The sequence below is a fragment of the Erythrolamprus reginae genome, chromosome 2, assembly GCF_031021105.1.
Source record: "Erythrolamprus reginae isolate rEryReg1 chromosome 2, rEryReg1.hap1, whole genome shotgun sequence".
Taxonomy (NCBI): domain Eukaryota; kingdom Metazoa; phylum Chordata; class Lepidosauria; order Squamata; family Dipsadidae; genus Erythrolamprus; species Erythrolamprus reginae.
Window position 1 is genome coordinate 261,551,314 of NC_091951.1, and position 25,475 is coordinate 261,576,788.

At 43.0% G+C, this 25,475-nt stretch overlaps 1 protein-coding gene across 2 annotated transcripts in view; it reads right to left on the reverse strand.

Annotated features, from left to right (window-relative positions):
- The window catches only part of ADAMTSL1 (ADAMTS like 1), a 637,539-nt gene that overhangs the window by 98,321 nt on the left and 513,743 nt on the right, over positions 1-25,475 (reverse strand). For both annotated transcript variants that reach the window (XM_070742526.1, XM_070742525.1), the window contains exons 11-14: positions 23,801-23,851; positions 18,747-18,951; positions 6,165-6,312; positions 285-369 (exon numbers count right to left, since the gene is read on the reverse strand). In XM_070742526.1, the coding sequence (XP_070598627.1) occupies positions 285-369; positions 6,165-6,312; positions 18,747-18,951; positions 23,801-23,851 (489 nt within the window). The remainder of the gene's footprint in view (positions 1-284; positions 370-6,164; positions 6,313-18,746; positions 18,952-23,800; positions 23,852-25,475) is intronic.

Here is a 25,475-nt window from a genome sequence, read left to right on the forward strand (position 1 = left end):
CTGCTACAAGAGTAAAGACCCCTAAAGATGATACTGTACTTCCATGAATCAACTATCCCAGCACAAAACTATTCCATATTGATCGTGGTTTAATTCTTCATAAACAGTATACAAATGCAGTTCAAATAGGGTAGTACAGTATTTTGAAATCCATAAGAAAACACCTTAGCTCCAGGCAGATTTAAGTCTATTTCACACTGTAATTCATACATCATATACAATTGTAATGTGCTGCTTGGATCCTGAAGTGTAATGATTTCAGCAGATAGTGTTTTAAAACTTACGTTGGTTCTTCCGAAACTGCCGTTCCCTCTTCCAACTCCTGAGCTTGCTTGTACCATGGCAATTTAGCTTCAATAGGAAGTTTTTCTAGAAAAACAATCATAGGGAACTAGGAAACATGCAAAAATAAGGTACATTTTTTTTTAAAAAAGGAACTCTCTTTTGTAACTTATCTAAAGAGGAATTACCTTGCTTTTATTTCATAATTGCTAAGTATCTGCCAATCCAATCATTAATGCACCTAGACAATGCTTGGACAGTATAAAGCTTCCTGCAATGTTATTTCACACAAGCAGACGAAATTTAATAAGACGAGATATGAATGAGCCTTCTGGCTATGCATATTGCCCTATAAGAGAAAGAGGAAACTACGTCCTTCTCCAATGAACTGTAATTTCCTATTTCATCTAAATCAGAAAAGCATGGTTAATAATTTTAGAATAGGTCAAGATGTTAAACTAACTTCAAAGCACAGGCAAATTTTACTTAATGGTAGATTTCCTGCTGCAAAAGATAGACAAACATGCTTAATTCAAAACTGCCGGGATTGTGCAAAAGGAAAAGCATGGAGGGTTGCCTATGAGTCAAAATATATCTTCCTATCTTGCTTTATTCCTTTTAACATAGAAACATAGAAGACTGACAGCAGAAAAAGACCTCATGGTCCATCTAGTCTGCCCTTACGCTATTTCCTGTATTTTATCTTAGGATGGATATATGTTTATCCCAGGCATGTTTAAATTCAGTTACTGTGGATTTACCAACCACGTCTGCTGGAAGTTTGTTCTAAGGATCTTCTGCTCTTTCAATTTTGACATCATTCTGTCAAGAAATGAATTTTTTTACTACTAGTTCTGCAGGCGTGGCTTGGTGGGCATGGTGTAGCTTCGTGGCCCTGGCTTGGTGGGCATGGCAAGGGAAGGTTACTGCAAAATCTCCATTCTCACCCCATTCTGGGGCTGGTTCTCCGAACTACAGTGATACCTTGTCTTACGAACCCCTCTTCATACAAACTTTTCATGATACGAACCCAGTGTTTAAGATTTTTTTGCCTCTTATTCTGAACTATTTTCACCTTACGAACCTGAGCAACCACCTGGATTTCCCTGAGGCTCTTTGATTCCCTTCATTTTTGCCAGCGCTGCTTTGAATCCCAGTGACAAACTCCACCCTTCCAAACTGCATGGGGAAAAAATTCATGGAGCTCAAGAGAGGAGAAAGGTGTGGGAGAAATGAGCAGAATGGGGTGGGCAAAAATGGGAGGGAAAGAAGAGAAAGGTGTGGGGAAAATGAGCAGGACAGGGTGGGCAAAAACGGGAGGGACTAATGGAGCTCAAGAGGAGAAAGGTGTGGGGAAAATGAGCATAACGGGGGGGGCAAAAACAGGAGGGACTCATGGAGCTCAAGAGGAAGGTGTGGGCAAAATGAGCAGAACAGGGTGGGCAAAAACGGGAGGGACCCATGGAGCTCAAGAGGAGAAAGGTGTGGGGAAAATGAGCAGAACGGGGTGGGCAAAAACGTGAGGGACCCATGGAGCTCAAGAAGAGGAAGGTGTGGGGAAAATGAGCAGAACAGGGTGGGCAAAAATGGGAGGGACCATGGAGCTCAAGAGGAGAAAGGTGTGGGGAAAATGAGCAGAACGGGGTGGTCAAAAATGGAAGGGACTCATGGAGCTCAAGAGGAGAAAGGTGTGGGGAAAATGAGCAGGACAGGGTGGGCAAAAACGTGAGGGACCCATGGAGCTCAAGAGGAGGAAGGTGTGGGGAAAATGAGCAGAACGGGGTGGGCAAAAATGGGAGGGACTCATGGAGCTCAAGAGGAGAAAGGTGTGGGGAAAATGAGCAGAACGGGGTGGGCAAAAATGGGAGGGACCCATGGAGCTCAAGAGGAGGAAGGTGTGGGGAAAATGAGCAGAACAGGGTGGGCAAAAACGGGAGGGACCCATGGAGCTCAAGAGGAGAAAGGTGTGGGGAAAATGAGCAGAACGGGGTGGGCAAAAACGGGAGGGACTCATGGAGCTCAAGAGGAGAAAGGTGTGGGGAAAATGAGCAGAACGGGGTGGGCAAAAATGGGAGGGACTCATGGAGCTCAAGAGGAGAAAGGTGTGGGGAAAATGAGCAGGACAGGGTGGGCAAAAACAGGAGGGACTAATGGAGCTCAAGAGAGGAGAAAGGTGTGGGGAAAATGAGCAGGACGGGGTGGGCAAAAACAGGAGGGAAAGACCCATGGAGCTCAAGAGAGGCTGTTTTCGCCTTGCTTTGTTGGGACTGCCACCTCTTGCCACCTCTCGCTGTCCCCCCCACTCCGTTCGCTTCAGCTTAGTCTGTCCCTCCCCGCTTTTTTTTAAAAAAGCCTTCATGTTTTGGATTTTCCTAATGGGCTTGCATGCATTATTGGCTTTTCCATTGATTCCTATGGGAAACATTGTCTCATCTTAGGAACTTTTCACCTTACGAACCTCGTCTCAGAACCAATTAAGTTTGTAAGACGAGGTATTACTGTACTCAAAATTCCCACTACCTGTTCTCTGAACTATTCAAAATTTCCACTTCTACGGAACCTGCTGGATTTCACCCCTGACACAAGGGTATTTTTCCTTGAAGCGTGAAAAGTGGTTCCAAGTTAGTACAATCTATGCACTTTAGCACTGCTTGGCCGAAAGTGTGGGTGGAGGGAAGTGCCAATAATTCCTGCAGGCTATAAAATGGGTTCTGCTATGTTACACTTTGATAGCTTATTATGACATAGAAGAAAATGCAGATGTGATGAATGATGGTGCAACAAACAGAAAACTAAAATAGTTTGGTGATGCCCTTTGAGTCAAGAGTTTATCAGTTCATCAACACTGTGGATTTAAAGACTGAGCTGAATAGTTTTACTGTCATTTTGAGATAACACAGCGCTGTTCTCTATCTTTTCCTTCCAACATTGGCATCAGAGAAAGGCATTAAAAGCATTTGATAAAATACTCAGCGGAGGAGCCAAATTATGTCCTCATGGGAACATAAATCTGTATTAAACTATGGAGCTGCATTGGCCCTTCAGGGTCAAAGGAAAAAGGTATGAAAATCAATCCATAGCAAATTGATAGTCACACCTGAAAGCAATATGAAATCATCTGAATGCAGAAGCCAATGGCTTATTGTACTATTTGCAAAATCCATATAAATATCATGCTATAAATATTTTACTATAAACTTTTGTTTTCTCCTCTGACATTACTAAATCATCTTTCATGGGACGTTCTTCTTTTAAGCTATTCAAACAACAACTTTTCTAGCAAGATTGACTTAAGGATTAAATGTAGCTGAATTAATTTGTTGGAGGACTCAATAAATTTATTAGGGGACTCAATCAGGGTTGAAATGCTCCCGGTTCGCTTATGCCTGTTAGTCATTGGAGAGGCTATCACGAAGAGAGTATGAGGCTCCACCCACCTGCTCAGCCACAGCCATTTAGGTTCTTTTACCCTATGCACAAAGCGTTCTGTGCATGCACAAAGGGTAAAAGAACCCAAATGGCTGCACCCTGGTGGATGGATGGAGGCTCTTCGATGACTGACAGGCACGAGTGAAAAGGGAGCCCTTCACCCCTGGGCTCAATACAATACATTCAATTGACGTTGAATATCTTCAACCTTAGAATTTGAGCTTTAGAGACTATGCAGAATATGACATGTATCCAGAAACACTTCTGAACTTTCCTTCCTATCATATTGCTCTTCTCCCTCAAATCTGCCTTGAAGGATCTTTAAATTAAACATACTATTTTAAAAAAAACCAGTTGGAAGTGAAAACCATCAACCTTAGACTTGCATAACGGTATATTTCTCTTTAGTGTAGGATCAGGGCACTGAATTTAGTTGAAGGGCTAGACTACACTTCACTGAACCAAATAAACTGGTTGTCCCCATTCGAGGAGAGATCTTCAATGCGATTTGGATTGATTGGTAGTCCTAGAATTCTCCATGTTGTTTGGGGGGGAATATTCTTGATTTCCATTGCAGATAGAACACAAATAAGCCAGTGCTGACATTCTATACTGTTCTCTCTTGCAATCTCACTAAAAGATGCAGCCATATTAGATGTTATAGAAAGGTGTTACATTTGCACTTGTGCCCTCCAAAGCACTTTTGACAGCTAGTGCTTGAAATGCTACACAACCTACTGCTTACCCAGTCAGTTGGTGTCTATAAAAAAACCTGTAAAAGGCTGAACAAGTTTCTGTTAGGTACCACCTTCAGCCTTGTTTACAAACAATTTTCTGTTTGTAAATAAAGCCACATTGTTGGTTAAATAAAGGATGCAAGAAGGAAGTTATCTCACTACTTCCCTCCCCATTGAATTAAAAAAAAGATGTCTTGTAAGACAATTTCCCTTTTTGTTTTGTCCCTTTTTAACACTTTCTTTGTTATTAAATCACACATTTCAAGGCAACTTTACGTTTATAATATTTATTTATTTATAGAATGCTATATTATTTACATTCTATTCTACCAGTGCATGTAATGAAGAATTATCACCAGTACAATATCCAAAAATCAAATAGAACAGTTGGAAAAAAAATGCTGCATTAATGACTGCAAAGGTGGATTTTGCTCTTTAAATAAGCATAACCATAATCTATTTATTTTTTATTTTGTCCTATACACAATGAGGGTTTTTAGTGGGTATATATCTAAATACACATAGTAAAATACACGATGAAGCTTATAGAGGACATACTCATGGTAAAATATATCTAAGAAATAATAGAAAAGAAGATATAGTAATAGAACATATAAATGAAAGAATAGAAGAAGAGATATAGGAATAGAAGAAAGGAATAGGAGATATAGGAGAGCAATAGGACAGGGGACGGAAGGCACTCTAGTGCACTTGTATTCGCCCCTTACTGACCTCTTAGGAATCTGGATAGGTCAATGGTAGATAATCTAAGGGTAAAGTGTTGGGGGTTTGGGGATGACACTATGGAGTCCAGTAATGAGTTCCACGCTTCGACAACTCGGTTACTGAAGTCATATTTTTTACAGTCAAGTTTGGAGCGGTTAATATTAAGTTTAAATCTGTTGTGTGCTCTTGTGTTGTTGTGGTTGAAGCTGAAGTAGTCGCCGACAGGCAGGACGTTGCAGCATATGATCTTGTGGGCAATACTTAGATCTTGTTTAAGGCATCTTAGTTCTAAGCTTTCTAGGCCCAGGATTGAAAGTCTAGTCTCATAGGGTATTCTGTTTCGAGTGGAGGAGTGAAGGGCTCTTCTGGTGAAGTATCTTTGGACATTTTCATAATCTTCTCATTACACATCACTATAATGAGGTATTAATGCTACCATTAATTCTTGGGAAGGTATTTATCACGGGAACCTATTTTCTCTTTAGTAGTGCTTGGCAAAAAAAAAAAAATTACTTGCAGAACAAAATAGTGGTTATCCGATCAATACTTCTCAGCCAAAGTTTGGTATGCTAGTTCAGGAGAGAAGTGAATACTAGAGCCTGAATTCAATTTTGGGGATATTATAAGTTTAAACCCTTGATCAGTGGATCCACATCTGCTCAAGAGTAATTTGTCCCTAATTTTATTACCAAAATATATTAGCCCTCTTACTTCCTTTGTGGTAATAGCGTTTTCTTTTCCTCTGTCTTTCTTCCATCCATAAAGATACCATATTACAGACAAGTAGAGCTTAAGAGTGATTACACAGGCTTAGAGTTCCTGCTAGGAAATCTGTTTTTGTCAAAGCATGACAATCAGTATTGGCTCCTTAAACGAAGCCTCGGGCATTAGCTCTCAGCTACACAACCCAAAAGCGCAATCATCTTCCCACTGGGGGAAAATGCACTTATTTTCAATAACTGCTTGCCAGGTATTAGGCTGTTAATTTACCTTTTGGCTTGTAGCACGGAGTAGGGACAATGCATTCCTCTTTGATGTGCGGTTTTGTTTTAGGACTGCAGCCACCGGTATGCATCCCTCGGTGATCAATGCACAGAACTACTCGATACCGCAAGCCCTGGCCGCATGTCACTGTGCACTGAAAGGAAAACCATAATCAATTATTTCCATTAATAACCATGAATACGTTTGCTGCTCCATTCCTTAACTGGCCAGAACCGGTATGGCAGTGATGGCGAAACTTTTTCTCATCAGGTGCTGAAAGAATGTGGGTGTGCACTGTTGTGCATGCATGAGTGCCCATACCCATAATTCAATACCTGAGGAGGGCAAAAACAGCTTCCCCTGGCCTCCCGGAGGCCCTCTGGAGGCTGGGAACAGCTTTTTTCCCAACTTCTGGTGGGCCCACTAGACTCATGTTTTGCCCTCCCCAGGCTTCAAAGGCTTCCCTGGAGCAGGGGGAGTGTAAAAACGTCCTCCCCCATTGTTTTGCTGGGCTCTCTGGTTGAAGCCTCCCGAAAATTCAAGGATACAAATTTCAGACACACACACGTTTGAAAATTCAAAACAATGTTCTTTATCACAAAATTCAAAATAAACTAAGCACTCTTTTTGTATTGCAAAGAGCACTCATCCCAAAACAACCGGGTAGCCTGTACAATTTCCCTTAATCAGTCCTCAAGTACTTAGTTAGCAGCTGTGAAGAAACTTCACACCCCTTCTTCTTCCACAAAGGGAAACACCCACACACTTTGCTCTGCGTTGGTTTCAGAGATGTGAAAAATCAACAAACAAAGTCAAGGCACGATTCCTGAAAAACTGTGATCAGATACTCTTCCACAATGGCCAAACCCACACTGCTATTTATAGCAGCAGCCCTAATTGCTGGAGCCCCACCCAAACACAGGTGGCCTCTCTTATCTCCTGTAATATGTCCTTACTTGGTCTCTTCTATGCATAATTCTGCGCTTGCTTGGGTCCACGACGTCTTCATCCGAATCAATGGGAGATAATGGAGATTGACTGCCTAGGCTGTGTGCCAAGCCCCCCTCTTCCAAGTCACTCCCACCTTCTTCGTCCGAGGAAACTAAACTCTGAACTGACTCTGTCGGCAATAACACAGGCCAATGACATGTTGAAGTTTCCCCTGCATCCACCTCCACATTCCCTGGGGCAGGAGCTGGGCCAGAGCCAACCACAACACCCATCCCCCCGGAGGCTCTCTGGAAGCCAAAAACGCCCTCCCAGAGTCTCTGTGTGAGCCAAAAATTAGCTGGCAGGCACACACAAGGACACTGGAGCTGAGCTAGGGTGACGGCTCGCGAGCCAGCAGATATGGCTCCACGTGCCACCTGTGGCACCCATGCCATACGTTTGCCATCACTGCTGTATGGTATCCTAGACTGTCCAAATGTTTGTTCTGTATATAGTTGGCTTTTGATACCGACTGCCAATCCCATGTAACCTTGTTGGTATGAATACCGTGAAAAAAATAATTATCATTCAGTTGAATTGAAGAAAATTTGCTTTTCAAGTAGCTTGAGAACGCCTTTTAGTGAAAGTTACATGGGTGGCGGGTGGTGTTTGTATGTTTATTTCATCACAAGAGGGCCATTAATTAGTGATGAGTGTTCTGTTTTTCGCTGAACCATGTGTCTCTAGGAGTCTGCACTCTATTTAGTTTCCCAACCTTTAATTAAATCCAAAGGAAGATATTGTGATGCAACTCCTCCTGCTGGCCTTTTTTTAGATTGGGAAGTGTAATAGCTAAGGAGGTTTCAGATTGGTGGAAAGATACATGTAAGGCATTATTGTTGTTCATTATTGTGTCAATAAAGTAATCTTCAGAATACCACCAAGAGAAATTCAAGAATTCTCTTTTGCCAAGGAGAAATAGCACTTGGCAATAGCACTTAGACTTATATACCGCTCCATAGTGCTTTTACAGCTCTTTCTAGAGTCAGCATATTGCCCCTAACAATCTGGGTCCTCATTTTACCGACCTTGGAAAGATGGAAGGCTGAGTCAATCTTGTGCCTGGTGAGATTCGATCTGCCAAACTCCTGGCAGCCAGTGATCACCAGTGATCACCAGAAGCCTGCAATACTGCACTCTAACCACTGTACCACCGCAATTTTCAGATGCTACAGGGCAGTTTTTTTAAGTGTAGGATTTCTTCTGATATATTGCCGTTATTTACTGCTGGTTCTCTTCCTGTTTCTGATCAAATATTTCAGTTTTTATTTTTTGGCATACAGCCTAAAACTCTCTACCACATAGGCAAATCAGTGCATTATTTACTTATCTATATCCTGCCGCAATCAGAATAAATTCTCAGCAGTTTACATGACGCAGGCAAAATTAAAACATTCATGGTCAAAATCAAAGTACAATGAGAAGCAATTAAAAAAACCCAACCCCCCCTAGATGCAATTAATCAATAAAAAAATAAGAAAAGGTTAAACCTAATTAGAATGCTCTATGAAACAGTGCAGTCTTCAACATTTCCCCAAATTTAATCAAGAAGGGAGCAGTGGTAGGTTGCTACCGGTGCAGTAGGCGGCTGTCAGATTGCGCAATTTGCACGCCACCGTTCCAGTGCCAGTCCTTCGTGTGACACCATCTTTTAAATTTTTTTTGTCCTTTTTGATTCAAGCGCATGTGCAGAAGAAAAATCTTGTGAGGGGACATGCATGTGCGATTTGGGTGATTTTTTTTGTTTCTGCGCATGCGTGGAAGCAAAATATTGCTGAAATCTCATGCACGCACACATCCCCTTGTGAGATTTCAGTGCATTTGTGCTTCCTGCACATGCACGGAAGCAAAATCACACTGGGGACACAGGCACGCATGCGGGAGCGCAACAATTTTTTGGATTTTAGATGTATTAGATGTATTGTTTCTGATATGTTGTGAGCCGCCCTGAGTCCTCGGACAGGGGCAGCATACAAATCGAATCGAATCGAATCGAATCGAATCGAATCAAATCAAATCAAATCAAATCAAATCAAATCAAATCAAATCAAAAAATAATCCCGATGTTGCACATGCAGCGCTCCAGTAGCAACAGGTAAGAGCAATCTGCCTCTGGGAGGGAGGCAGTCTGATCTCCATTGAGAGACTGTTCAGAGAGCTGGTGCTGCTACTGAAAAGCAGGGCCTCCCGTTTGAGGATTTAGGATCTTGGAATTGACCATGAAGAAGGTGGACAACCTTTACCTTTCAGGATTGACTCTCAACAGTAAAGGAGTCAGCAGTAAAAAAAAATACACAACAGATTAGCAGTTGGTAAGGCAGTGATGAAAGCCTTAGGAAAAAAAATATTCAGATACCCTGATGCACTGAGAACAAAGGTCAAAACTGTGTGGACAATGGTTGTCCATGCAACATTCCAAAGAAGGAAAAGCTGATCTTTGAATAAGCATGCTAGAAAGAGCATTGATGTTTTTAAACTTTTGTACTGGAGAAGAGTCAAGAATATTATGCATGGCTGAAAACAAACCAACTAATGATCTCAAAAATAGTCAGGATTAAAATATTATATTTTGGAAACATTAGGAGAAAACCAACTCCTTTAAGAATACCAAAATCCTGGGAAAGAAAGAAGAGAGAAGAGATAAACTACCAATGATGGTTCATTGAGTTGATTTCCAATGGGTGCACCATTGGAAGGTCTGAAAGACCAAGCTAGGGACAAATCTTCCTGTAGAAAGTCTATCTAAGTAGCTGTTATCAAGTTATTAGGCACATAATCATCAATCAATCAATCAATCAATCAATCAATCAATCAATCAATCAATCAATCAAGCATGCATAATTCTGTAAGAAGCCATGATTAGAAATATTCCTAGTAATTAAATTCAACTTAATCCAATTCTAGGTTTGTTGGATTATGTGCTATAACAAAAAAAAAACCCAAAAATGTCTTATTGGTAGTTTATTAATTATTATGTAAATTTCTAGTTATTCACATTAATTAATAATTCCATCTGAAATTTATTGCACACTATGGCTGAATAAATTTACATTCTTATCCTATAATTTTGAGGAACAATAATTGATTCAGAATGTTCCAGGATCATACTTTGGCATAACATTAAAACCAAATGAAAATGGAGACAGATATTTATTTGTCATATTAAAGAACCAGAGTATGGCCTGAATTATAAATATGTAAAATGATATTATTAAGATAAAATATTACATTTTTATCACATTATTTTACTATCAATAACATCTGAAATTGAACTAAATTGATCAACGTAAGTAATACATTATGTGGCTTCATTACTACAGTTGGTCTTTTAGCATTATATCTCATAACTGGGCAACTATCCAGTACCTCTCGTTTCTGATCAAAGAGAACATTACAAATGCTAAAATCATTTCATTAGTGAACTTTCATGATTTATAATTCAGCCATTTTAGTTTTATTCTTATTTTATTATTTTAAAGATTACAATCGTACATTTTCCTTTGGAATGCATTTCTAAATAGTATCCAACATTTCTTATTTTTCCTTTAGTTTTTATCTTCCCAATTTGCTCAACCTTGAGGAGGAAGACAAGGCCTTGACAATACAGTGAAGTGCCCTCCATTCTATTGTAGTCTTCACAGTTGAAACAATTACACAAAATCAAGACCTATCCACATCTTTTTCAATATCAACATTCAGGTCTCATATTCTATAACAGTGATGGCGAACCTATTGCATGGGTGCCACAGGTGGCACATGGAGCCATACCTGCTGACACGTAAACTGTTACCCTAGCTCAGCTCCAGTGTGCATGTGTGTGCTAGCCATCTAATTTTTGGCTCACCCGGAGGCTCTGGAGGGCATTTGTGGCTTCTGGAGAGTCTCAGGGGGATAGAGGAGAGCATTTTTGCCTCTGGAGCCTGGGGAGGGCAAAAAACAGGCCTACTGGGCGCACCAGAGGTGGGAAATGGGCTGTTTTAGGCCTCCAGAGGACCTATGGGGAGGGCGGGGGAGGCCACTTTCGCCATCCCTAGACATTGAATTCTGGATGTGGGCACTCATGCATGTGTGATAGCATACACACATGCATCAGTGATGAGCCGCCTCGAGTCCTCGGAGAGGGGCAGCATACAAATCCAATTAAAATAAATGAAAAATAAATTTTAAAAAATACACACACGCAATAGAGGAAACAGAGGAAAAAAAGGTTTGCCATCACTGTTCTATACTGTATTTCTGCTCTACAGTATATTTTCATTTTTTTCTAACAGTAGCATAACAATCTACAGCAGTGATGGCAAAACTTTTTTGTCTCAGGTGCCAAAAGGGTGTGTGCGCGCAATAGTGTGAGCATGCATGCCCACACCCATAATGCAATGCCCTGTGCATAATCAACCTCATTGACGCCATATGCCTCATTGATGCCATAGGTAGAGCAAAAATGGCTGAAAAGAAAGCTGAAAACCAGCTGGATCTGACATAGGGCAACACCTCTTGTGCCCTATGATTCTGCATGTTCCCCATCCCTGACCTACTGCATGATGTTTTGCCTCAGTTTCCCTTCTACAAAGAATCAGTTTCATCATTGAAGGTTTGACCGTCATAGTTCCCTCTAAGCTGAGCAGTGAGCAATCGCTCACTTAAAAATCATCATCAACTCAGAGTTTTTCAAACCTGCCCAGAAGCCGAGAGGGAAAGAGTGAGAGGGAAGGAGAGAGAGAGGAAGAGAGAGAAACAGATAGAAAAAAGAGAGGAAGGAAAAGAGAAAGAAAAAGAATGGGAGTAAAGAAGAGAGAAAGAAAATCAAAATTGAGTTTGAAACTAGCTCAACTATTTAAGTGGCATTTTGATATTGATAGAGTTGCCCTATTATGAGCTCACTGTTATAGACACACAGTACAGTATTTTATTTTGAAATTCTCTGAGGCAAAACAGGGTGGGTTTTTTATTTGTTTGTTTGTTTGTTTGTTTATTTATTTAATATTTCTGTGCCGCCCAGTCCCGAAGGGACTGCCCCTCAGACACTATACTTTTCCACCCCCCCAAAAAAAATTAGAGGGAACACTGTTGACCGTGTCTACAAACCTCCTCTGTATAGCCTTTAAACTAGTTCTCCTCCCCCCATTCCTGTAGTTATATATATATGCGTACCAATGCTGAAAGGATTGTAAGTACACTGGTACCTTAAGATACGAACCCCTCGTCTTACGAACAACTCGTGATACAAACCCAGGGTTCAGCAAAATTTTGCCTCTTCTTACGAACTTTTTTCGAGTTACGAACCTGCGTTCGGAGACTGCTGGGAAGCCGCGTGGCTGTTTTAAAAGATAACAGCCGGGCGGCGGGGCTTCCCAGAAGCCTCCCGAACGCCGGTTCGTAACTCGTTAAGAAGAGGCAAAATTTTGCTGAACCTCGGGTTCGGTTCGGGAGGTTGCTGGGAAGCCCCCCAGGCCGACTGCAACCTTTTAAAACACCCGCGCCGCTTTGCAGCTGTCTCCCGGAGCCGAACAGCAAAGCCTGAAGCTGAACAGCAAAGCCGAACTTCCGCGTTCGGCTCCAGGAGACACATGGGAAGCGGCGCGGGTGTTTTAAAAGGTCGCAGCCGGCCTGGGGGGCTTGCCAGCACCCCCCGCACCCGGGTTCGGGGTGCGGGGGGGTGCTGGCAAGCCCCCCAGGCCGGCTGCGACCTTTTAAAACACCCGCGTTCTTCCCTCATCCCCGCCCCCGCAAGGCATCGCAGCGACAAGCGGGTTTTTCCGACGCGGGGTCTTATGCGCCCGAGCCGCGTTTCCCCCCCACGTCCGGGCCCACGCATCTGTTCCAGCGGGCTATTTTCCGCTGGTAGTAACACAGCGCCTCCTGCCCGTTGAGCAGCTTCTCGGCCGGCCTCTTGGGGGTGCTGTAGAGCGGGTGCGAGAATAGCCTCCTCAGCTTGGAGTGGGGGGCCTGGCTGCTCAGGTTGGCGGGCGGCCGAGTCCGGAGCTTTGGACCAGCGGCGATGGCGGCTTCTTCGGCGGGGCAGGAGCAGCGGGGCTCAGCCGTCTCCGTGGCCGGACTGAGGCGCCGCCTCATTTGGGGCCAGAGGTGGAAGTAGAAATCGGCGCTGAGCAGCGCCCCGAGAAGCAGCAGAATGAGCAGCCGGTCGCGCCGGGTCCCCAGCATGGTCAGCGGCGGCGGCTGGGCGAGAAGCAGGCCGGGCACGAAGGCAGCGACGCACGGGCGATGCCGGGCGGTGGGTGGGAAAGGAAGGCGAGCCACGCGCCTGTTTGGCCGCGAGAGCCCGGGCGAGTCCGGCCATGGCCTCTGCCCCGCTGCCGCTGCAGGAGCAGGTGGGGGAAGCTGAGGCAGAGGAAGCAGCAGGCAGCGCCCCGCTTGTGGCCGAGAGGCGACCGGCTGCATCTTTGCCTGGTGGCCTCTCCCGAGTAGGCAGACCGTGCCGCCTCTGGAAGGATGGATCTGCTCGGGGTGGGAGAGGGAGGGAGGGGAGCCGCCACCACCAGCCTCACCTACTACTACCCTCCTTCTCAGCTCAGCAAAACCGCGGCAGCGCAGCCGCGCCTTCCAGATCGGGGCCTCTTTGCTCTCCGGCTCTTCTCTCAAACTGTACCTCGCCGGTTTGGCCCAAAACGTCCCGGACGGAGACAGAGGCGGAGGCGGCTGGTGGGCAGCCAGAGCCGAAAAGCGCCCGGCAGCCACCCGGTTTCAGCTCCCCATTCCTGCACGTCACTTCGCTCCTGTCCTGGCTAAATCGTGGGGCAGCCAAACCCCCAAAGCATGTTTGCTGCCCCACGATTTAGCCAGGACAGGAGCGAAGTGACGAGGAATGGGGAGCTGAAACCGCCCGGTTTCAGCTCCCCATTCCTCCACCTCACTTCGCTCCTGTCCTGGCTAAATCGTGGGGCAGACAAACCCCCAAAGCATGTTTGCTGCCCAACGATTTAGCCAGGACAGGAGCGAAGTGACGTGCAGGAATGGGGAGCTGAAACCACCCGGTTTCAGCTCCCCATTCCTCCACGTCACTTCGCTCCTGTCCTGGCTAAATCGTGGGGCAGCCAAACCCCCAAAGCATGTTTGCTGCCCCACGATTTAGCCAGGACAGGAGCGAAGTGACGAGGAATGGGGAGCTGAAACTGCCCGGTTTCAGCTCCCCATTCCTCCACGTCACTTCGCTCCTGTCCTGGCTAAATCGTGGGGCAGACAAACCCGCAAAGCATGTTTGCTGCCCCACGATTTAGCCAGAACAGGAGCGAAGTGACGAGGAATGGGGAGCTGAAACCGGGCGGTTTCAGCTCCCCATTCCTCCACCTCACTTCGCTCCTGTCCTGGCTAAATCGTGGGGCAGACAAACCCCCAAAGCATGTTTGCTGCCCCACGATTTAGCCAGGACAGGAGCGAAGTGACGAGGAATGGGGAGCTGAAACCGGGCGGTTTCAGCTCCCCATTCCTCCACCTCACTTCGCTCCTGTCCTGGCTAAATCGTGGGGCAGACAAACCCCCAAAGCATGTTTGCTGCCCCACGATTTAGCCAGGACAGGAGCGAAGTGACGTGCAGGAATGGGGAGCTGAAACCGGGCGGTTTCAGCTCCCCATTCCTCCACGTCACTTCGCTCCTGTCCTGGCTAAATCGTGGGGCAGACAAACCCCCAAAGCATGTTTGCTGCCCCACGATTTAGCCAGGACAGGAGCGAAGTGATGTGCAGGAATGGGGAGCTGAAACCGCCCGGTTTCAGCTCCCCATTCCTCCACCTCACTTAGAAACATAGAAGTCTGACGGCAGAAAAAGACCTCATGGTCCATCTAGTCTGCCCTTATACTATTTTCTGTATTTTATCTTGGGATGGATATATGTTTATCCCAGGCATGTTTAAATTCAGTTACTGTGGATTTATCTACCACATCTGCTGGAAGTTTGTTCCAAGGATCTACTACTCTTTCAGTAAAATAATATTTTCTCATGTTGCTTTTGATCTTTCCCCCAACTAACTTCAGATTGTGTCCCCTTGTTCTTGTGTTCACTTTCCTATTAAAAACACTTCCCTCCTGGACCTTATTTAACCCTTTAATATATTTAAATGTTTCGATCATGTCCCCCCTTTTCCTTCTGTCCTCCAGACTATACAGATTGAGTTCATTAAGTCTTTCCTGATACGTTTTATGCTTAAGACCTTCCACCATTCTTGTAGCCCGTCTTTGGACCCGTTCAATTTTGTCAATATCTTTTTGTAGGTGAGGTCTCCAGAACTGAACACAGTATTCCAAATGTGGTCTCACCAGCATTCTATATAGTGGGATCATAATCTCCCTCTTCCTGCTTGTTATACCTCTAGCTATGCAGCCAAGCATCCTACTTGCTTTCCCTACCGCCTGACTGCACTGTTCACCCATTTTGAGACTGTCAGAAATCACTACCCCTAAATCCTTTTCTTTTGAAGTATTTGCCAACACTGAACTGCCAATACAATACTCAGATTGAGGATTCCTTTTCCCCAAGTGCATTATTTTACATTTGGAAACATTAAACTGCAGTTTCCATTGCTTAGACCATTTATCTAGTAAAGCTAAATCATTTACCATATTACAGACGCCTCCAGGAATATCAACCCTATTGCACACTTTAGAGTCATCGGCAAATAGGCAAACCTTCCCTACCAAACCTTCCCCTATGTCACTCACAAATATATTAAAAAGAATGGGACCCAGAACAGATCCTTGTGGCACACCGCTTGTAACCTGACTCTGCTCGGAATACTCGCCATTAACAATAACTCTCTGATGTCTACGCTTCAGCCAGCTGCAAATCCATTGAACTATCCAGGGATTAAGTCCAATCTTCACTAATTTATCTATCAGCTCTTTATGTGGAACCGTATCAAAGGCTTTGCTGAAGTCCAGGTAGGCAATATCCACGGCACCACCTTCATCCAACACCTTTGTGACATAGTCAAAGAAATCAATGAGATTAGTCTGACATGATTTGCCTTCAGTAAAGCCATGCTGATTTGGGTCTAATAAGTTATTGTTTTTTAGGTGCTGATTTATCCTCTTTTTGAGTAGAGTCTCCATCATTTTAACTACAACTGATGTCAAGCTAACTGGCCTGTAGTTACCAGCTTCTTCTCTACTGCCCTTCTTGTGAATAGGCACATCACTGGCCATTCTCCAATCCTCAGGAACTTCTCCTGTTAACAAGGATTGGTTAAACAAATCAGTCAGGGGGGTAGCAATGACAGATCTGAGTTCTTTAAGAACTCTGGGGTGGATGCCATCTGGACCCATTGCCTTATTTATCTTTAATCGTTCAAGTTCTTCTAAGACATCGGCTTCTAAGATCACTGGAGCTGAATCCGTACAGCTGGAAGCAATGCTATATCCCTCTATAGTATTATTTTGTAAGGTGTCTTTTGAGAAAACTGAACAGAAGTAGCTATTGAAATGGTCAGCGATCTCCTTATTCCCATTAATGCATGTATTATTCCCGGTACTAAGCTTCGTGATGCTGCAGTTTTTCTTCTTCTTATCATTAATATATCTGAAGAAGGTTTTATCCCCCTTCTTTACAGATTTTGCAATTTCTTCCTCTTTTGAGGCTTTAGCAGCATATATTATCTGTTTCGCCTCCTTCTGTCTCATTTTATATACCTCCCTATCAGCTATACTTCCAGACTCTTTATACCTCCTATAGGCAGCCTTTTTTTCATTGACTATAGCCCTTACATCATTGCTAAACCATAGCGGTTTCTTCTTCCTTTTACCTTTAGTTATTTGTCTTACATACAGTCCAGTGGCTTTTAAGATGGCCTTTTTTTAACACAGTCCACTGGATGCTCGCTCCTGCCATTTTATCCCTCCCCTTTAATTCATTATCTAAATATTCTCCCATTGCATTAAAATTTGTTTTTCTGAAATCCAATACTTTGGTTGCATTATAGGATTGCTCACAATGAGTTTTTACATCAAACCACAAACATAGATGGTCACTGCAACCTAAATTTTCTCCCACCTTGACATCTGAAACCCAATTCCCATTCGTAAAAACTAAATCTAGAATATTCTCCCCTCTAGTTGGTGTCTTAACCAGCTGTGCCAGAGCTGCTCCTGTAAAGGCCTCTACTATATTCTTACTTTTGCATGTAAGGGCACTGGGGATATTCCAGTCAACATCAGGCATGTTGAAATCACCCATAACCACAATATCTCCCTTTACTGCCATTTGGGTAATTTCATCCACCATCTTGTTGTCATATTCCTCGGATTGCCCTGGAGGCCTATAGATCACCCCAATTCTAATGACAGAACCTTCTTTATTTTGCATGCAAATCCAGAGAGTCTCTAGATCTTGACACGTATTTTGAATTAGTGTTGTTTTTAGATTTTCTTTAATATAAATGGCTACTCCACCTCCCCTTCTCTCTATTCTATCCTTCCTATACAGTGTATATCCTGGTATGGATATTTCCCATTCATTAGAATCCTTAAACCATGTCTCAGTTATGGCAACCAGGTCCAAATTATCTCTATATATTATGGCCATTAATTCACAGAGCTTGTTGCTCAAGCTTCGAGCATTTGTGCACTTCGCTCCTGTCCTGGCTAAATCGTGGGGCAGCAAACATGCTTTGGGGGTTTGTCTGCCCCACGATTTAGCCAGGACAGGAGCGAAGTGAGGTGGAGGAATGGGGAGCTGAAACCGCCCGGTTTCAGCTCCCCATTCCTCGTCACTTCGCTCCTGTCCTGGCTAAATCGTGGGGCAGCAAACATGCTTTGGGGGTTTGGCTGCCCCACGATTTAGCCAGGACAGGAGCGAAGTGACGTGGAGGAATGGGGAGCTGAAACCGGGCGGTTTCAGCTCCCCATTCCTCCACGTCACTTCGCCCTGAATGCTTCTTGGCCGCCTGGCAGAGCGCTCGCAGCCAGCGGGCGGTGGGGGGGGGGAAGCCTCGCGGGGAAGCCGGGCAAGAGCGATCTTCTGCCGGCCATGGGCGAGCGGCGGGGAGTCGCCAATGGCCGGCAGAAGATCGCTCTTGCTGACCTGATGCCTCGCGGTGAAGCCGGGCAAGAGCGATCTTCTGCCGGCCTTGGGCGACTCCCCGCCGCTCGCCCATGGCCGGCAGAAGATCGCTCTTGCCCGGCTTCCCTGCGAGGCATCAGGTCAGCATTCTGGACGGGGCGGGCGGCGGGTGAGGAGGGGGGGAAGCCTCGCGGGGAAGCCGGGCAAGAGCGATCTTCTGCCGGCCATGGGCGACTCCCTGCCGCTTGCCCATGGCCGGCAGAAGATCGCTCTTGCCCGGCTTCCCCGCGAGGCAGCAGGTCAGCATCCTGGGTGGGCCGGCGGCTGTGGCAGCTGCTGCCCCCCCGCTGTTTTAAAAGTGACAGCCCGGCGGCAGCATTTTTTGCGGGTTTTTTTTGTTGTTGCACGGATTAATAGACTTTACATTGTTTCCTATGGGAAACAATGTTTCGTCTTATGAACCTTTCATCTTACGAACCTCCTCCTTTCACCAATTAAGTTCGTATCATGAGGTATTACTGTATTTTCATAATGCAGACATTTCAATGCTGTAAATATATAGAGTTCAATAATGAAAAGAACATAATTACCGGAGACCATTCCTGAGCCAGCCACTTAGGACAATCAAAAATATTGCAAGGCTGAACAATAGGCATCCTGGGAGTATACATGCACTTCCACTCCTCCACCGAGCTGACCAATCCCTGGATGTCTTCTTCCACGCAAGAGACCGTGCGGCTTTGAATGCCTCCTCCACAGGAAGAAGAACAGGCAGTCCACGGGGTGCTTTCCCACCTTCAAAATGACATAACAGTTGAGAGGAAAGGCACCCATATCTGTTGCCTTGTAACTGCAAGCACTTTAGACTATAGTGACATTTCCCTAGTAGAAGCAGCAAAGCCCTGCCCTATTCCTTGCTTTGATATCCAACGGTCAGTATTGGGTTGCTACTGGAACAGTAACAGATGCTGCACTAGTAGCAAAAAATTGAGCGGCGCATACAGCTTCACTTCTTCTGTGTTTGTGCGCATCCCAGCATGTTTTCGCTTTGCGCAAGTACAGGAAGCCAAATCTTTTTATCATTTGGTGCATATATAGATATAATAACGAGAAGTTTTGGTTCTAGTTTTAATTGTACAATTAAAATTCTACCTTCTTGATCACTGTATAGTTGTTTTGAATCTATTGTATCATCAATATACATTGCTATACCTCTTTTTTTGATCAGCTAGGTTTGTATGGATATTTCCTAATTTTGAGTTACTTAGTAATTTTCTATTTGATTTTTTAATATGTACTTCTTGTAGGATAATTATTGTGCTCTTTGCTTTTAAAGTTTAGCAAATACAGTGGTACCTCAAGATACGAACCCCTCGTCTTACGAACAACTCGTGATACGAACCCGGGGTTAAGAAAAATTTTGCCTCTTCTTACGAACTTTTTTCGAGTTACGAACCGGCGTTCGGAGACTGCTGGGAAGCCGCGCGGCTGTTTTAAAAGGTGACAGCCGGGCGGCGGGGCTTCCCAGAAGCCTCCCGAACGCCAGTTCGTAACTCGAACAAAGTTCATAAGAAGAGGCAAAATTTTTCTGAACCCCGGGTTCAGTTCGGGAGGTTGCTGGGAAGCCCCCCAGCCCGGCTGTCACCTTTTAAAACAGCCGCGCCGCTTCCCAGCTGTCTCCCGAAGCCGAACGCGGAAGTTCGGCTTTAGCGTTCGGCTTCAGGAGACAGCTGGGAAGCGGCGCGGCTGTTTTAAAAGGTCGCAGCCAGCCTGGGTGGCTTGCCAGCACCCCCGAACCCGGGTTCGGGGGGGTGCTGGCAAGCCCCCCAGGCCTGCTATCACCTTTTAAAACAGCCGTGCCGCTTCCCAGCAGTCGCCGAAAGCCGTTTTTTTGTGGGGGGGTTTTTGGTTGCACGGATTAATTGACTTTACATTGTTTCCTATGGGAAACAATGTTTCGTCTTATGAACCTTTCGTCTTACGAACCTCCTCCTTGCACCAATTAAGTTCATATCATGAGGTATTACTGTATTTGGTTTCTTTTTCTCGGGTTATTCAATCCATTTATGTTAACCGAATTTTTTTTTAGGTCTGACAACATCTCTATTTGTAATATTTCTTGGTTTCTTTAGGTTCTCGTAATCTACTGCTTAATACCAATTCTTGTTGTATTTGTGGCTATTTTTTTCTAGCGCCTTGTATTTCTTCCCCCTCTTTGTAGGTAGCCCCGTGTTCCTCTTCTTTATCCTTGAGTTCTTTACGTGGTTGTTCAGATCTGTTCAAACCACTTTGTGCAAAAAACACTCTAGCTTCTTCTACGCTCTCCATCTTAATTCTAGCTCCTTGCCAATATAAGAAGAGGCCTTCTGGGACAAGACATTGGAAGGTTATGTTTTCTTTTATCAATATTCTAGTAAGAAAATAATATTCCCTCCTGCTTTCTCTTACTCTTTTTGGAACTTGTTTTAGTATTATAATGTCTTTCCCTTTGTAATTCAGACTTTGATTTCTTGTCCATTTTAAGATGTCATCTCTGATTGTCTTCCTAGAAAACTTAATATGTACCTCCCTTGACAGGTTGTGTTTCCTAGCATAGCTAGTCTGTACTCTGTAAATTTCATCTATTTCAAATCTAAGCCATCTAAGCCAAATCTTGTGAGGGAACACACGTGTAAGTGAGAATTCAGCAATTTTTTGCTTCTGCCCATGAGCAGAAGCAAAAGAAATCACCAAAATTTCACACGCTGGTGTGTCCCCTTGCAGGAGTTTACTTCCTGTGCATGCATAGAAGCAAAAATATGTTGGGATGAGCATGCATGCAATGCATCATTGGCGCGGGAATTGGAATCCGTCTCTGCCAACTGTCCATCAGCCACTACCCCTGGGGTGAAATGCTCTCGATTCGCTCGTGCTTGTCAGTTGTTGGAGAGCCAGCTGCGAAGCGAGCGCGAGGCCCCACTCGCCCATGCTTTGTGCATGGACAGAGAGTAAAAGAACCCAAATGGTGGTGCCGGGCAAGTGGCGGAGCCTTGTGCTCCCTTCATGACCGGCTCTCTGATGACAAATGGTATGAGCGAACTGGGAGTGTTTCACCCCTGCACTACCCTGTTTCTCCAAAATAAGACATCTCCTGATAATAAGCCCAATTGGCCTTTTGTGTGCATCACAATAAGGCCAAGCACTTATTTCAGGGTTCAAAAAAATATAAAATAGGATCTTATTTTGGGGGAAACAAGGTACTTGGCTTTGAAATGTCTAATTTCTGATAAAAGTGATGGGATTTAAGAAAGAGTCTGTAACATGACATAAACTAAGTAAGCTACTGTATTTTTTATAGGAAATTGGAATTCCAATTCATAGGAAATTGGAATTCTATTCAATAATTGCATGCTATTGTATACAATGCTAAAGAAACTTTGAAGCTTCTATCATTCTTTATTACACTGGTCTACAAATTTTGGGGAAATTATCAACCTCCAAGATAAAATGTGTTAATTTTACATATTTTGATTGATAAGTTAGAAAATAGGTGAAAAGGTGGTAGTTGGCTAAAGTTTTCAAGATATTGCACAATACAGGTGTATAGACCAACACGTATATTTGCCTGCATGGGAAGGAGGTGTCTAATCATGGCCAAATTGTATGAATAGTATGCATGCATGCTGACTAGATAGTTTAACTATAGGTCTTGTATTTTACATTGTTGTAAGCCGCCCTGGGTTTTTTGGGATTGGGCAGCATAGAAGTCAAATAAAATAAAATAAATAAATAAATATCGATCATGATGTATCATAACTTCTCAACGAAGTACGTTAAAACAATGAAAATGGTACCACATGGAAGTGTATAAATTTATCTTCACTTTGAGAACCGCAAGGCAGAGGACTATGAAAAATCACGTGAAAAATTTGCTTAGGTCCTAATAAAGCATTGGTGCAAACTTGTCACTGAAAATTCGCTTCTTACACTCATGTTTAGAGTATTCCTTTTGAACTGTGGGGCAGTGAGTGATGAGCATGGGGAGAGATTCCACCAGGTTACAGCAGGCATGGAGAAAAGGTAGCAAGGAAAATGGAGTCTGTCCATGTTTGCCAATTACTGCTGGGATCTCTCCAGTGATGATCCTATGGCAGTTCACAAGAGAAAAGCCAAATAGCGCAGTTTAGATGCCGAATAAAGATGGAACCTTATCATTTAATCTGATGTTAGGAGCTTGTCAGTTTTTCAAGTTACACGAAAAACCAGTAAATGAATGGAAAGCTATGCTATTGTTAGAAATAAAAAGATACATTTATAATGATTGATGTGGCACCATTCTCATTGCTATTCTGCATCACATTTTGCAGAAAAGTTATGGAGCAATGGTACAAGAGAAACATTCCCAGCTTTTCCCTTACTCCATTGCATATATAGGGGCTCACACCAACACCTATAGGACAGGGCTCCACATACCATCCAGACCTGCCTATACACAATGCCACCAGACCTCTGCTTCTTTGGGGTTGAGACTGATTCAACCCATGAAATCCAGATAAGTATATCTTAATCATGCCCACCTTTCTAACATATCTAGGTTTCAGTGATAAACACCATCTCTATATTTCTGTGTACAATTAAATCTGCCGCATGAATCCCAGCGACCAGTTAGGTCCCACAGAGTTGGCCTTCTCTGGGTCCCGTTGACTAAACAATGTCGTTTGGCGGGACCCAGGGGAAGAGCCTTCTCTGTGGCGGTCCCGACCCTCTGGAATCATCTCCCCCCAGAGATCAGAATTGCCCCCACCCTCCTTGCCTTTCGCAAGCTCCTTAAAACCCACCTCTGTCATCAGGCATGGGGGAATTGAGATATTCCTTCCCCCCAGGCCTATACAATTTATGCATGGTATATTTGTATGTATGTTTGGTTTTTAATAAGGGTTTTTAGTTACTTTAAATATTAGATTTGTTATATGTTGTTTTATTATTGTTGTTAGCCGCCCCGAGTCTACGGAGAGGGGCGGCATACAAATCAAATCAAATCAAATCAAATCAAATCAAATCAAATCAAATCAAATCAAATCAAATCAAATCAAAGAATGAATGAATGAATGAATGAATGAATGAATGAATGACCAAGATAGACTGGTATTCAATAGTGTCAGCCTGAGATTAAAGTCTCCTACAATTGATTTATGTGGGTCACGAAATCTTGATTTTGAATATTTGAAATGAAGATGATAATTCTATTAAGAGATACATGTTATAACTTCTTAATGTTATGAAAATATCCTTAAATGCATTTGTTACAAATGCAACTAAGAAGATAAATCCAATGAAAACTCAAGGGTTCACTTAGCAAATTTATCCATGCTGCTGTTGCTTTGGGAGAAAGACTATGAAATTTTATCCCAGTCTCATATGAACTTTCAGAGGGAGGGAAAAAAAACACCTTGATTTTTGGGTAATGAACAATTATTTCGTATGAATATTTAGGACAAGAGAAAGTCATCTTTTGGTTAAACTGTAAAGAAAATCAGAGAACAATGCAGAAAAAGCATCAGAATTAAGAACATGTGGCTTGTGATTGATTATTATACTGTTAGCTTGCCAATAAAACACAAAAAAACAGTTCCTTATTGCTAAATAGAGTATTTAGTTTACATACCGAGGAAGAGGATGGTAGAGGTCATAGGGCATGATCTGCTTGTATCCATCACTGTTAGGAACAATAATGCCAACCCTCTGAGTAGAAGGTACACACAATAAAATAAACACTAAATGATTACATTATACAAAAACATAGCATTAGATAATTAACTCATTCTACTTGTTCCTATAACCTACAGACAAAATATAAAGATATAAGGAACCAGACACTTTATTTTGCAAAAGATCTCATGAACTGATATAGCCCGATTAATTAGTTCGCATGCGAACCATAATAAACATTGAAATTCTGCTAACAACTATCTTTCTAGAGTTAAAATTATGAGGAGAAAGAGCATATTTTTGATGATTAGGAACAGAGAACTGTACTTTCTCCATATTAAAAAAAGCCAAGAAATTAAATCTTCATCTATAAAATGGAGAGAAATTTCGTTAAAATGTAAATATAAATATTAGGGAAGTCAGAGTAAGAGAAAGTATGATGGTAGTTGGGGGGAGAATCCTGAATCCTGCTCCCAATTATTTATTGAAAAATTTAAAATGCTCTCTACTGATTTCATAATACTGCAGTATAATAATCCGGTACATAATGTTAATTTTTAAAGATTCCTCGATATACTCTTTCTTTCGGTTGCTTTGTTTGGCTCTGCAAAAATATAACAATAATAATTATAATTTGGATCATATACTTTCTGCATGCTTTGTATCACCAATTAATATATTGGGAGTAGTCATTATCAGCCTCTACCCTAATATGCCCCTTTTATACTTAAATATTGGTCTAGAAAAATTAACATGGAAAAAGCAATGCATTTAAGAGGTAAAATTACAGTATCAAATAGTAAAAACAACAACAACAAAAGATCGTTGCTGCTATAATATCAGCTATGCAGATCTGTATGAGCACAGGCAGTTTGTCAAACTCAATTTGTTAAATGCTTCAGCTGGGGCTTTAAAAAAAAATTAAACTGAAGTTTTTACTCCACATGATCAACAAGGAGTAAGATATATCTCAACTAACCTTCCACTTGACTGCATTAAAGTCAAAATCCTAAAAGTACTTTCGTTGTGCGATTAGTCCTTTGACCAATATTGCGCAATATGAAGCCATTTGTTTCCTTGTCAACTGTAATTGTTTAACTCGTTAAAATTTTCATTCTTATACGAAACAAAAGAACTTGAATAGTTTGCAGGAGGCAAGAAAAACATGTGCCCCCCCCCCAGCCTAATTAAATAATATTCATTGGATATGTGATATAGTAGAAACATTTTGCTCTTACTGAGTAGAAATATTCTGCCTGGAACTTGATAGTCAAACTAATTTCATAAGCACCTATTTTTGAATTCTTCAGAAATAAACATAAAATGAGATTGCTTAAATGTAAAATGAGGCAGCTTGAGTATATACATTTCCACATAGGTAGTTAACATGTAACAGGTTAAATCTAAAAAAACCTGCTCCATTTATTCACTGCTGCTAAATGCAATACAATCAGTTTACATTATTGGCTGTCTTTTAATATCAGCTATGAGGACTACTGCGGATGAAGCAGGAATCGGTGATGCCGAACAGACATATTCATATAAAAAAGGAGTAGATATCTCCAATTTTGAAGTCTAGGAAAAGAATGACCAAAACACCACTGACTCAAAGCAACAGGAGGAAAAGACTA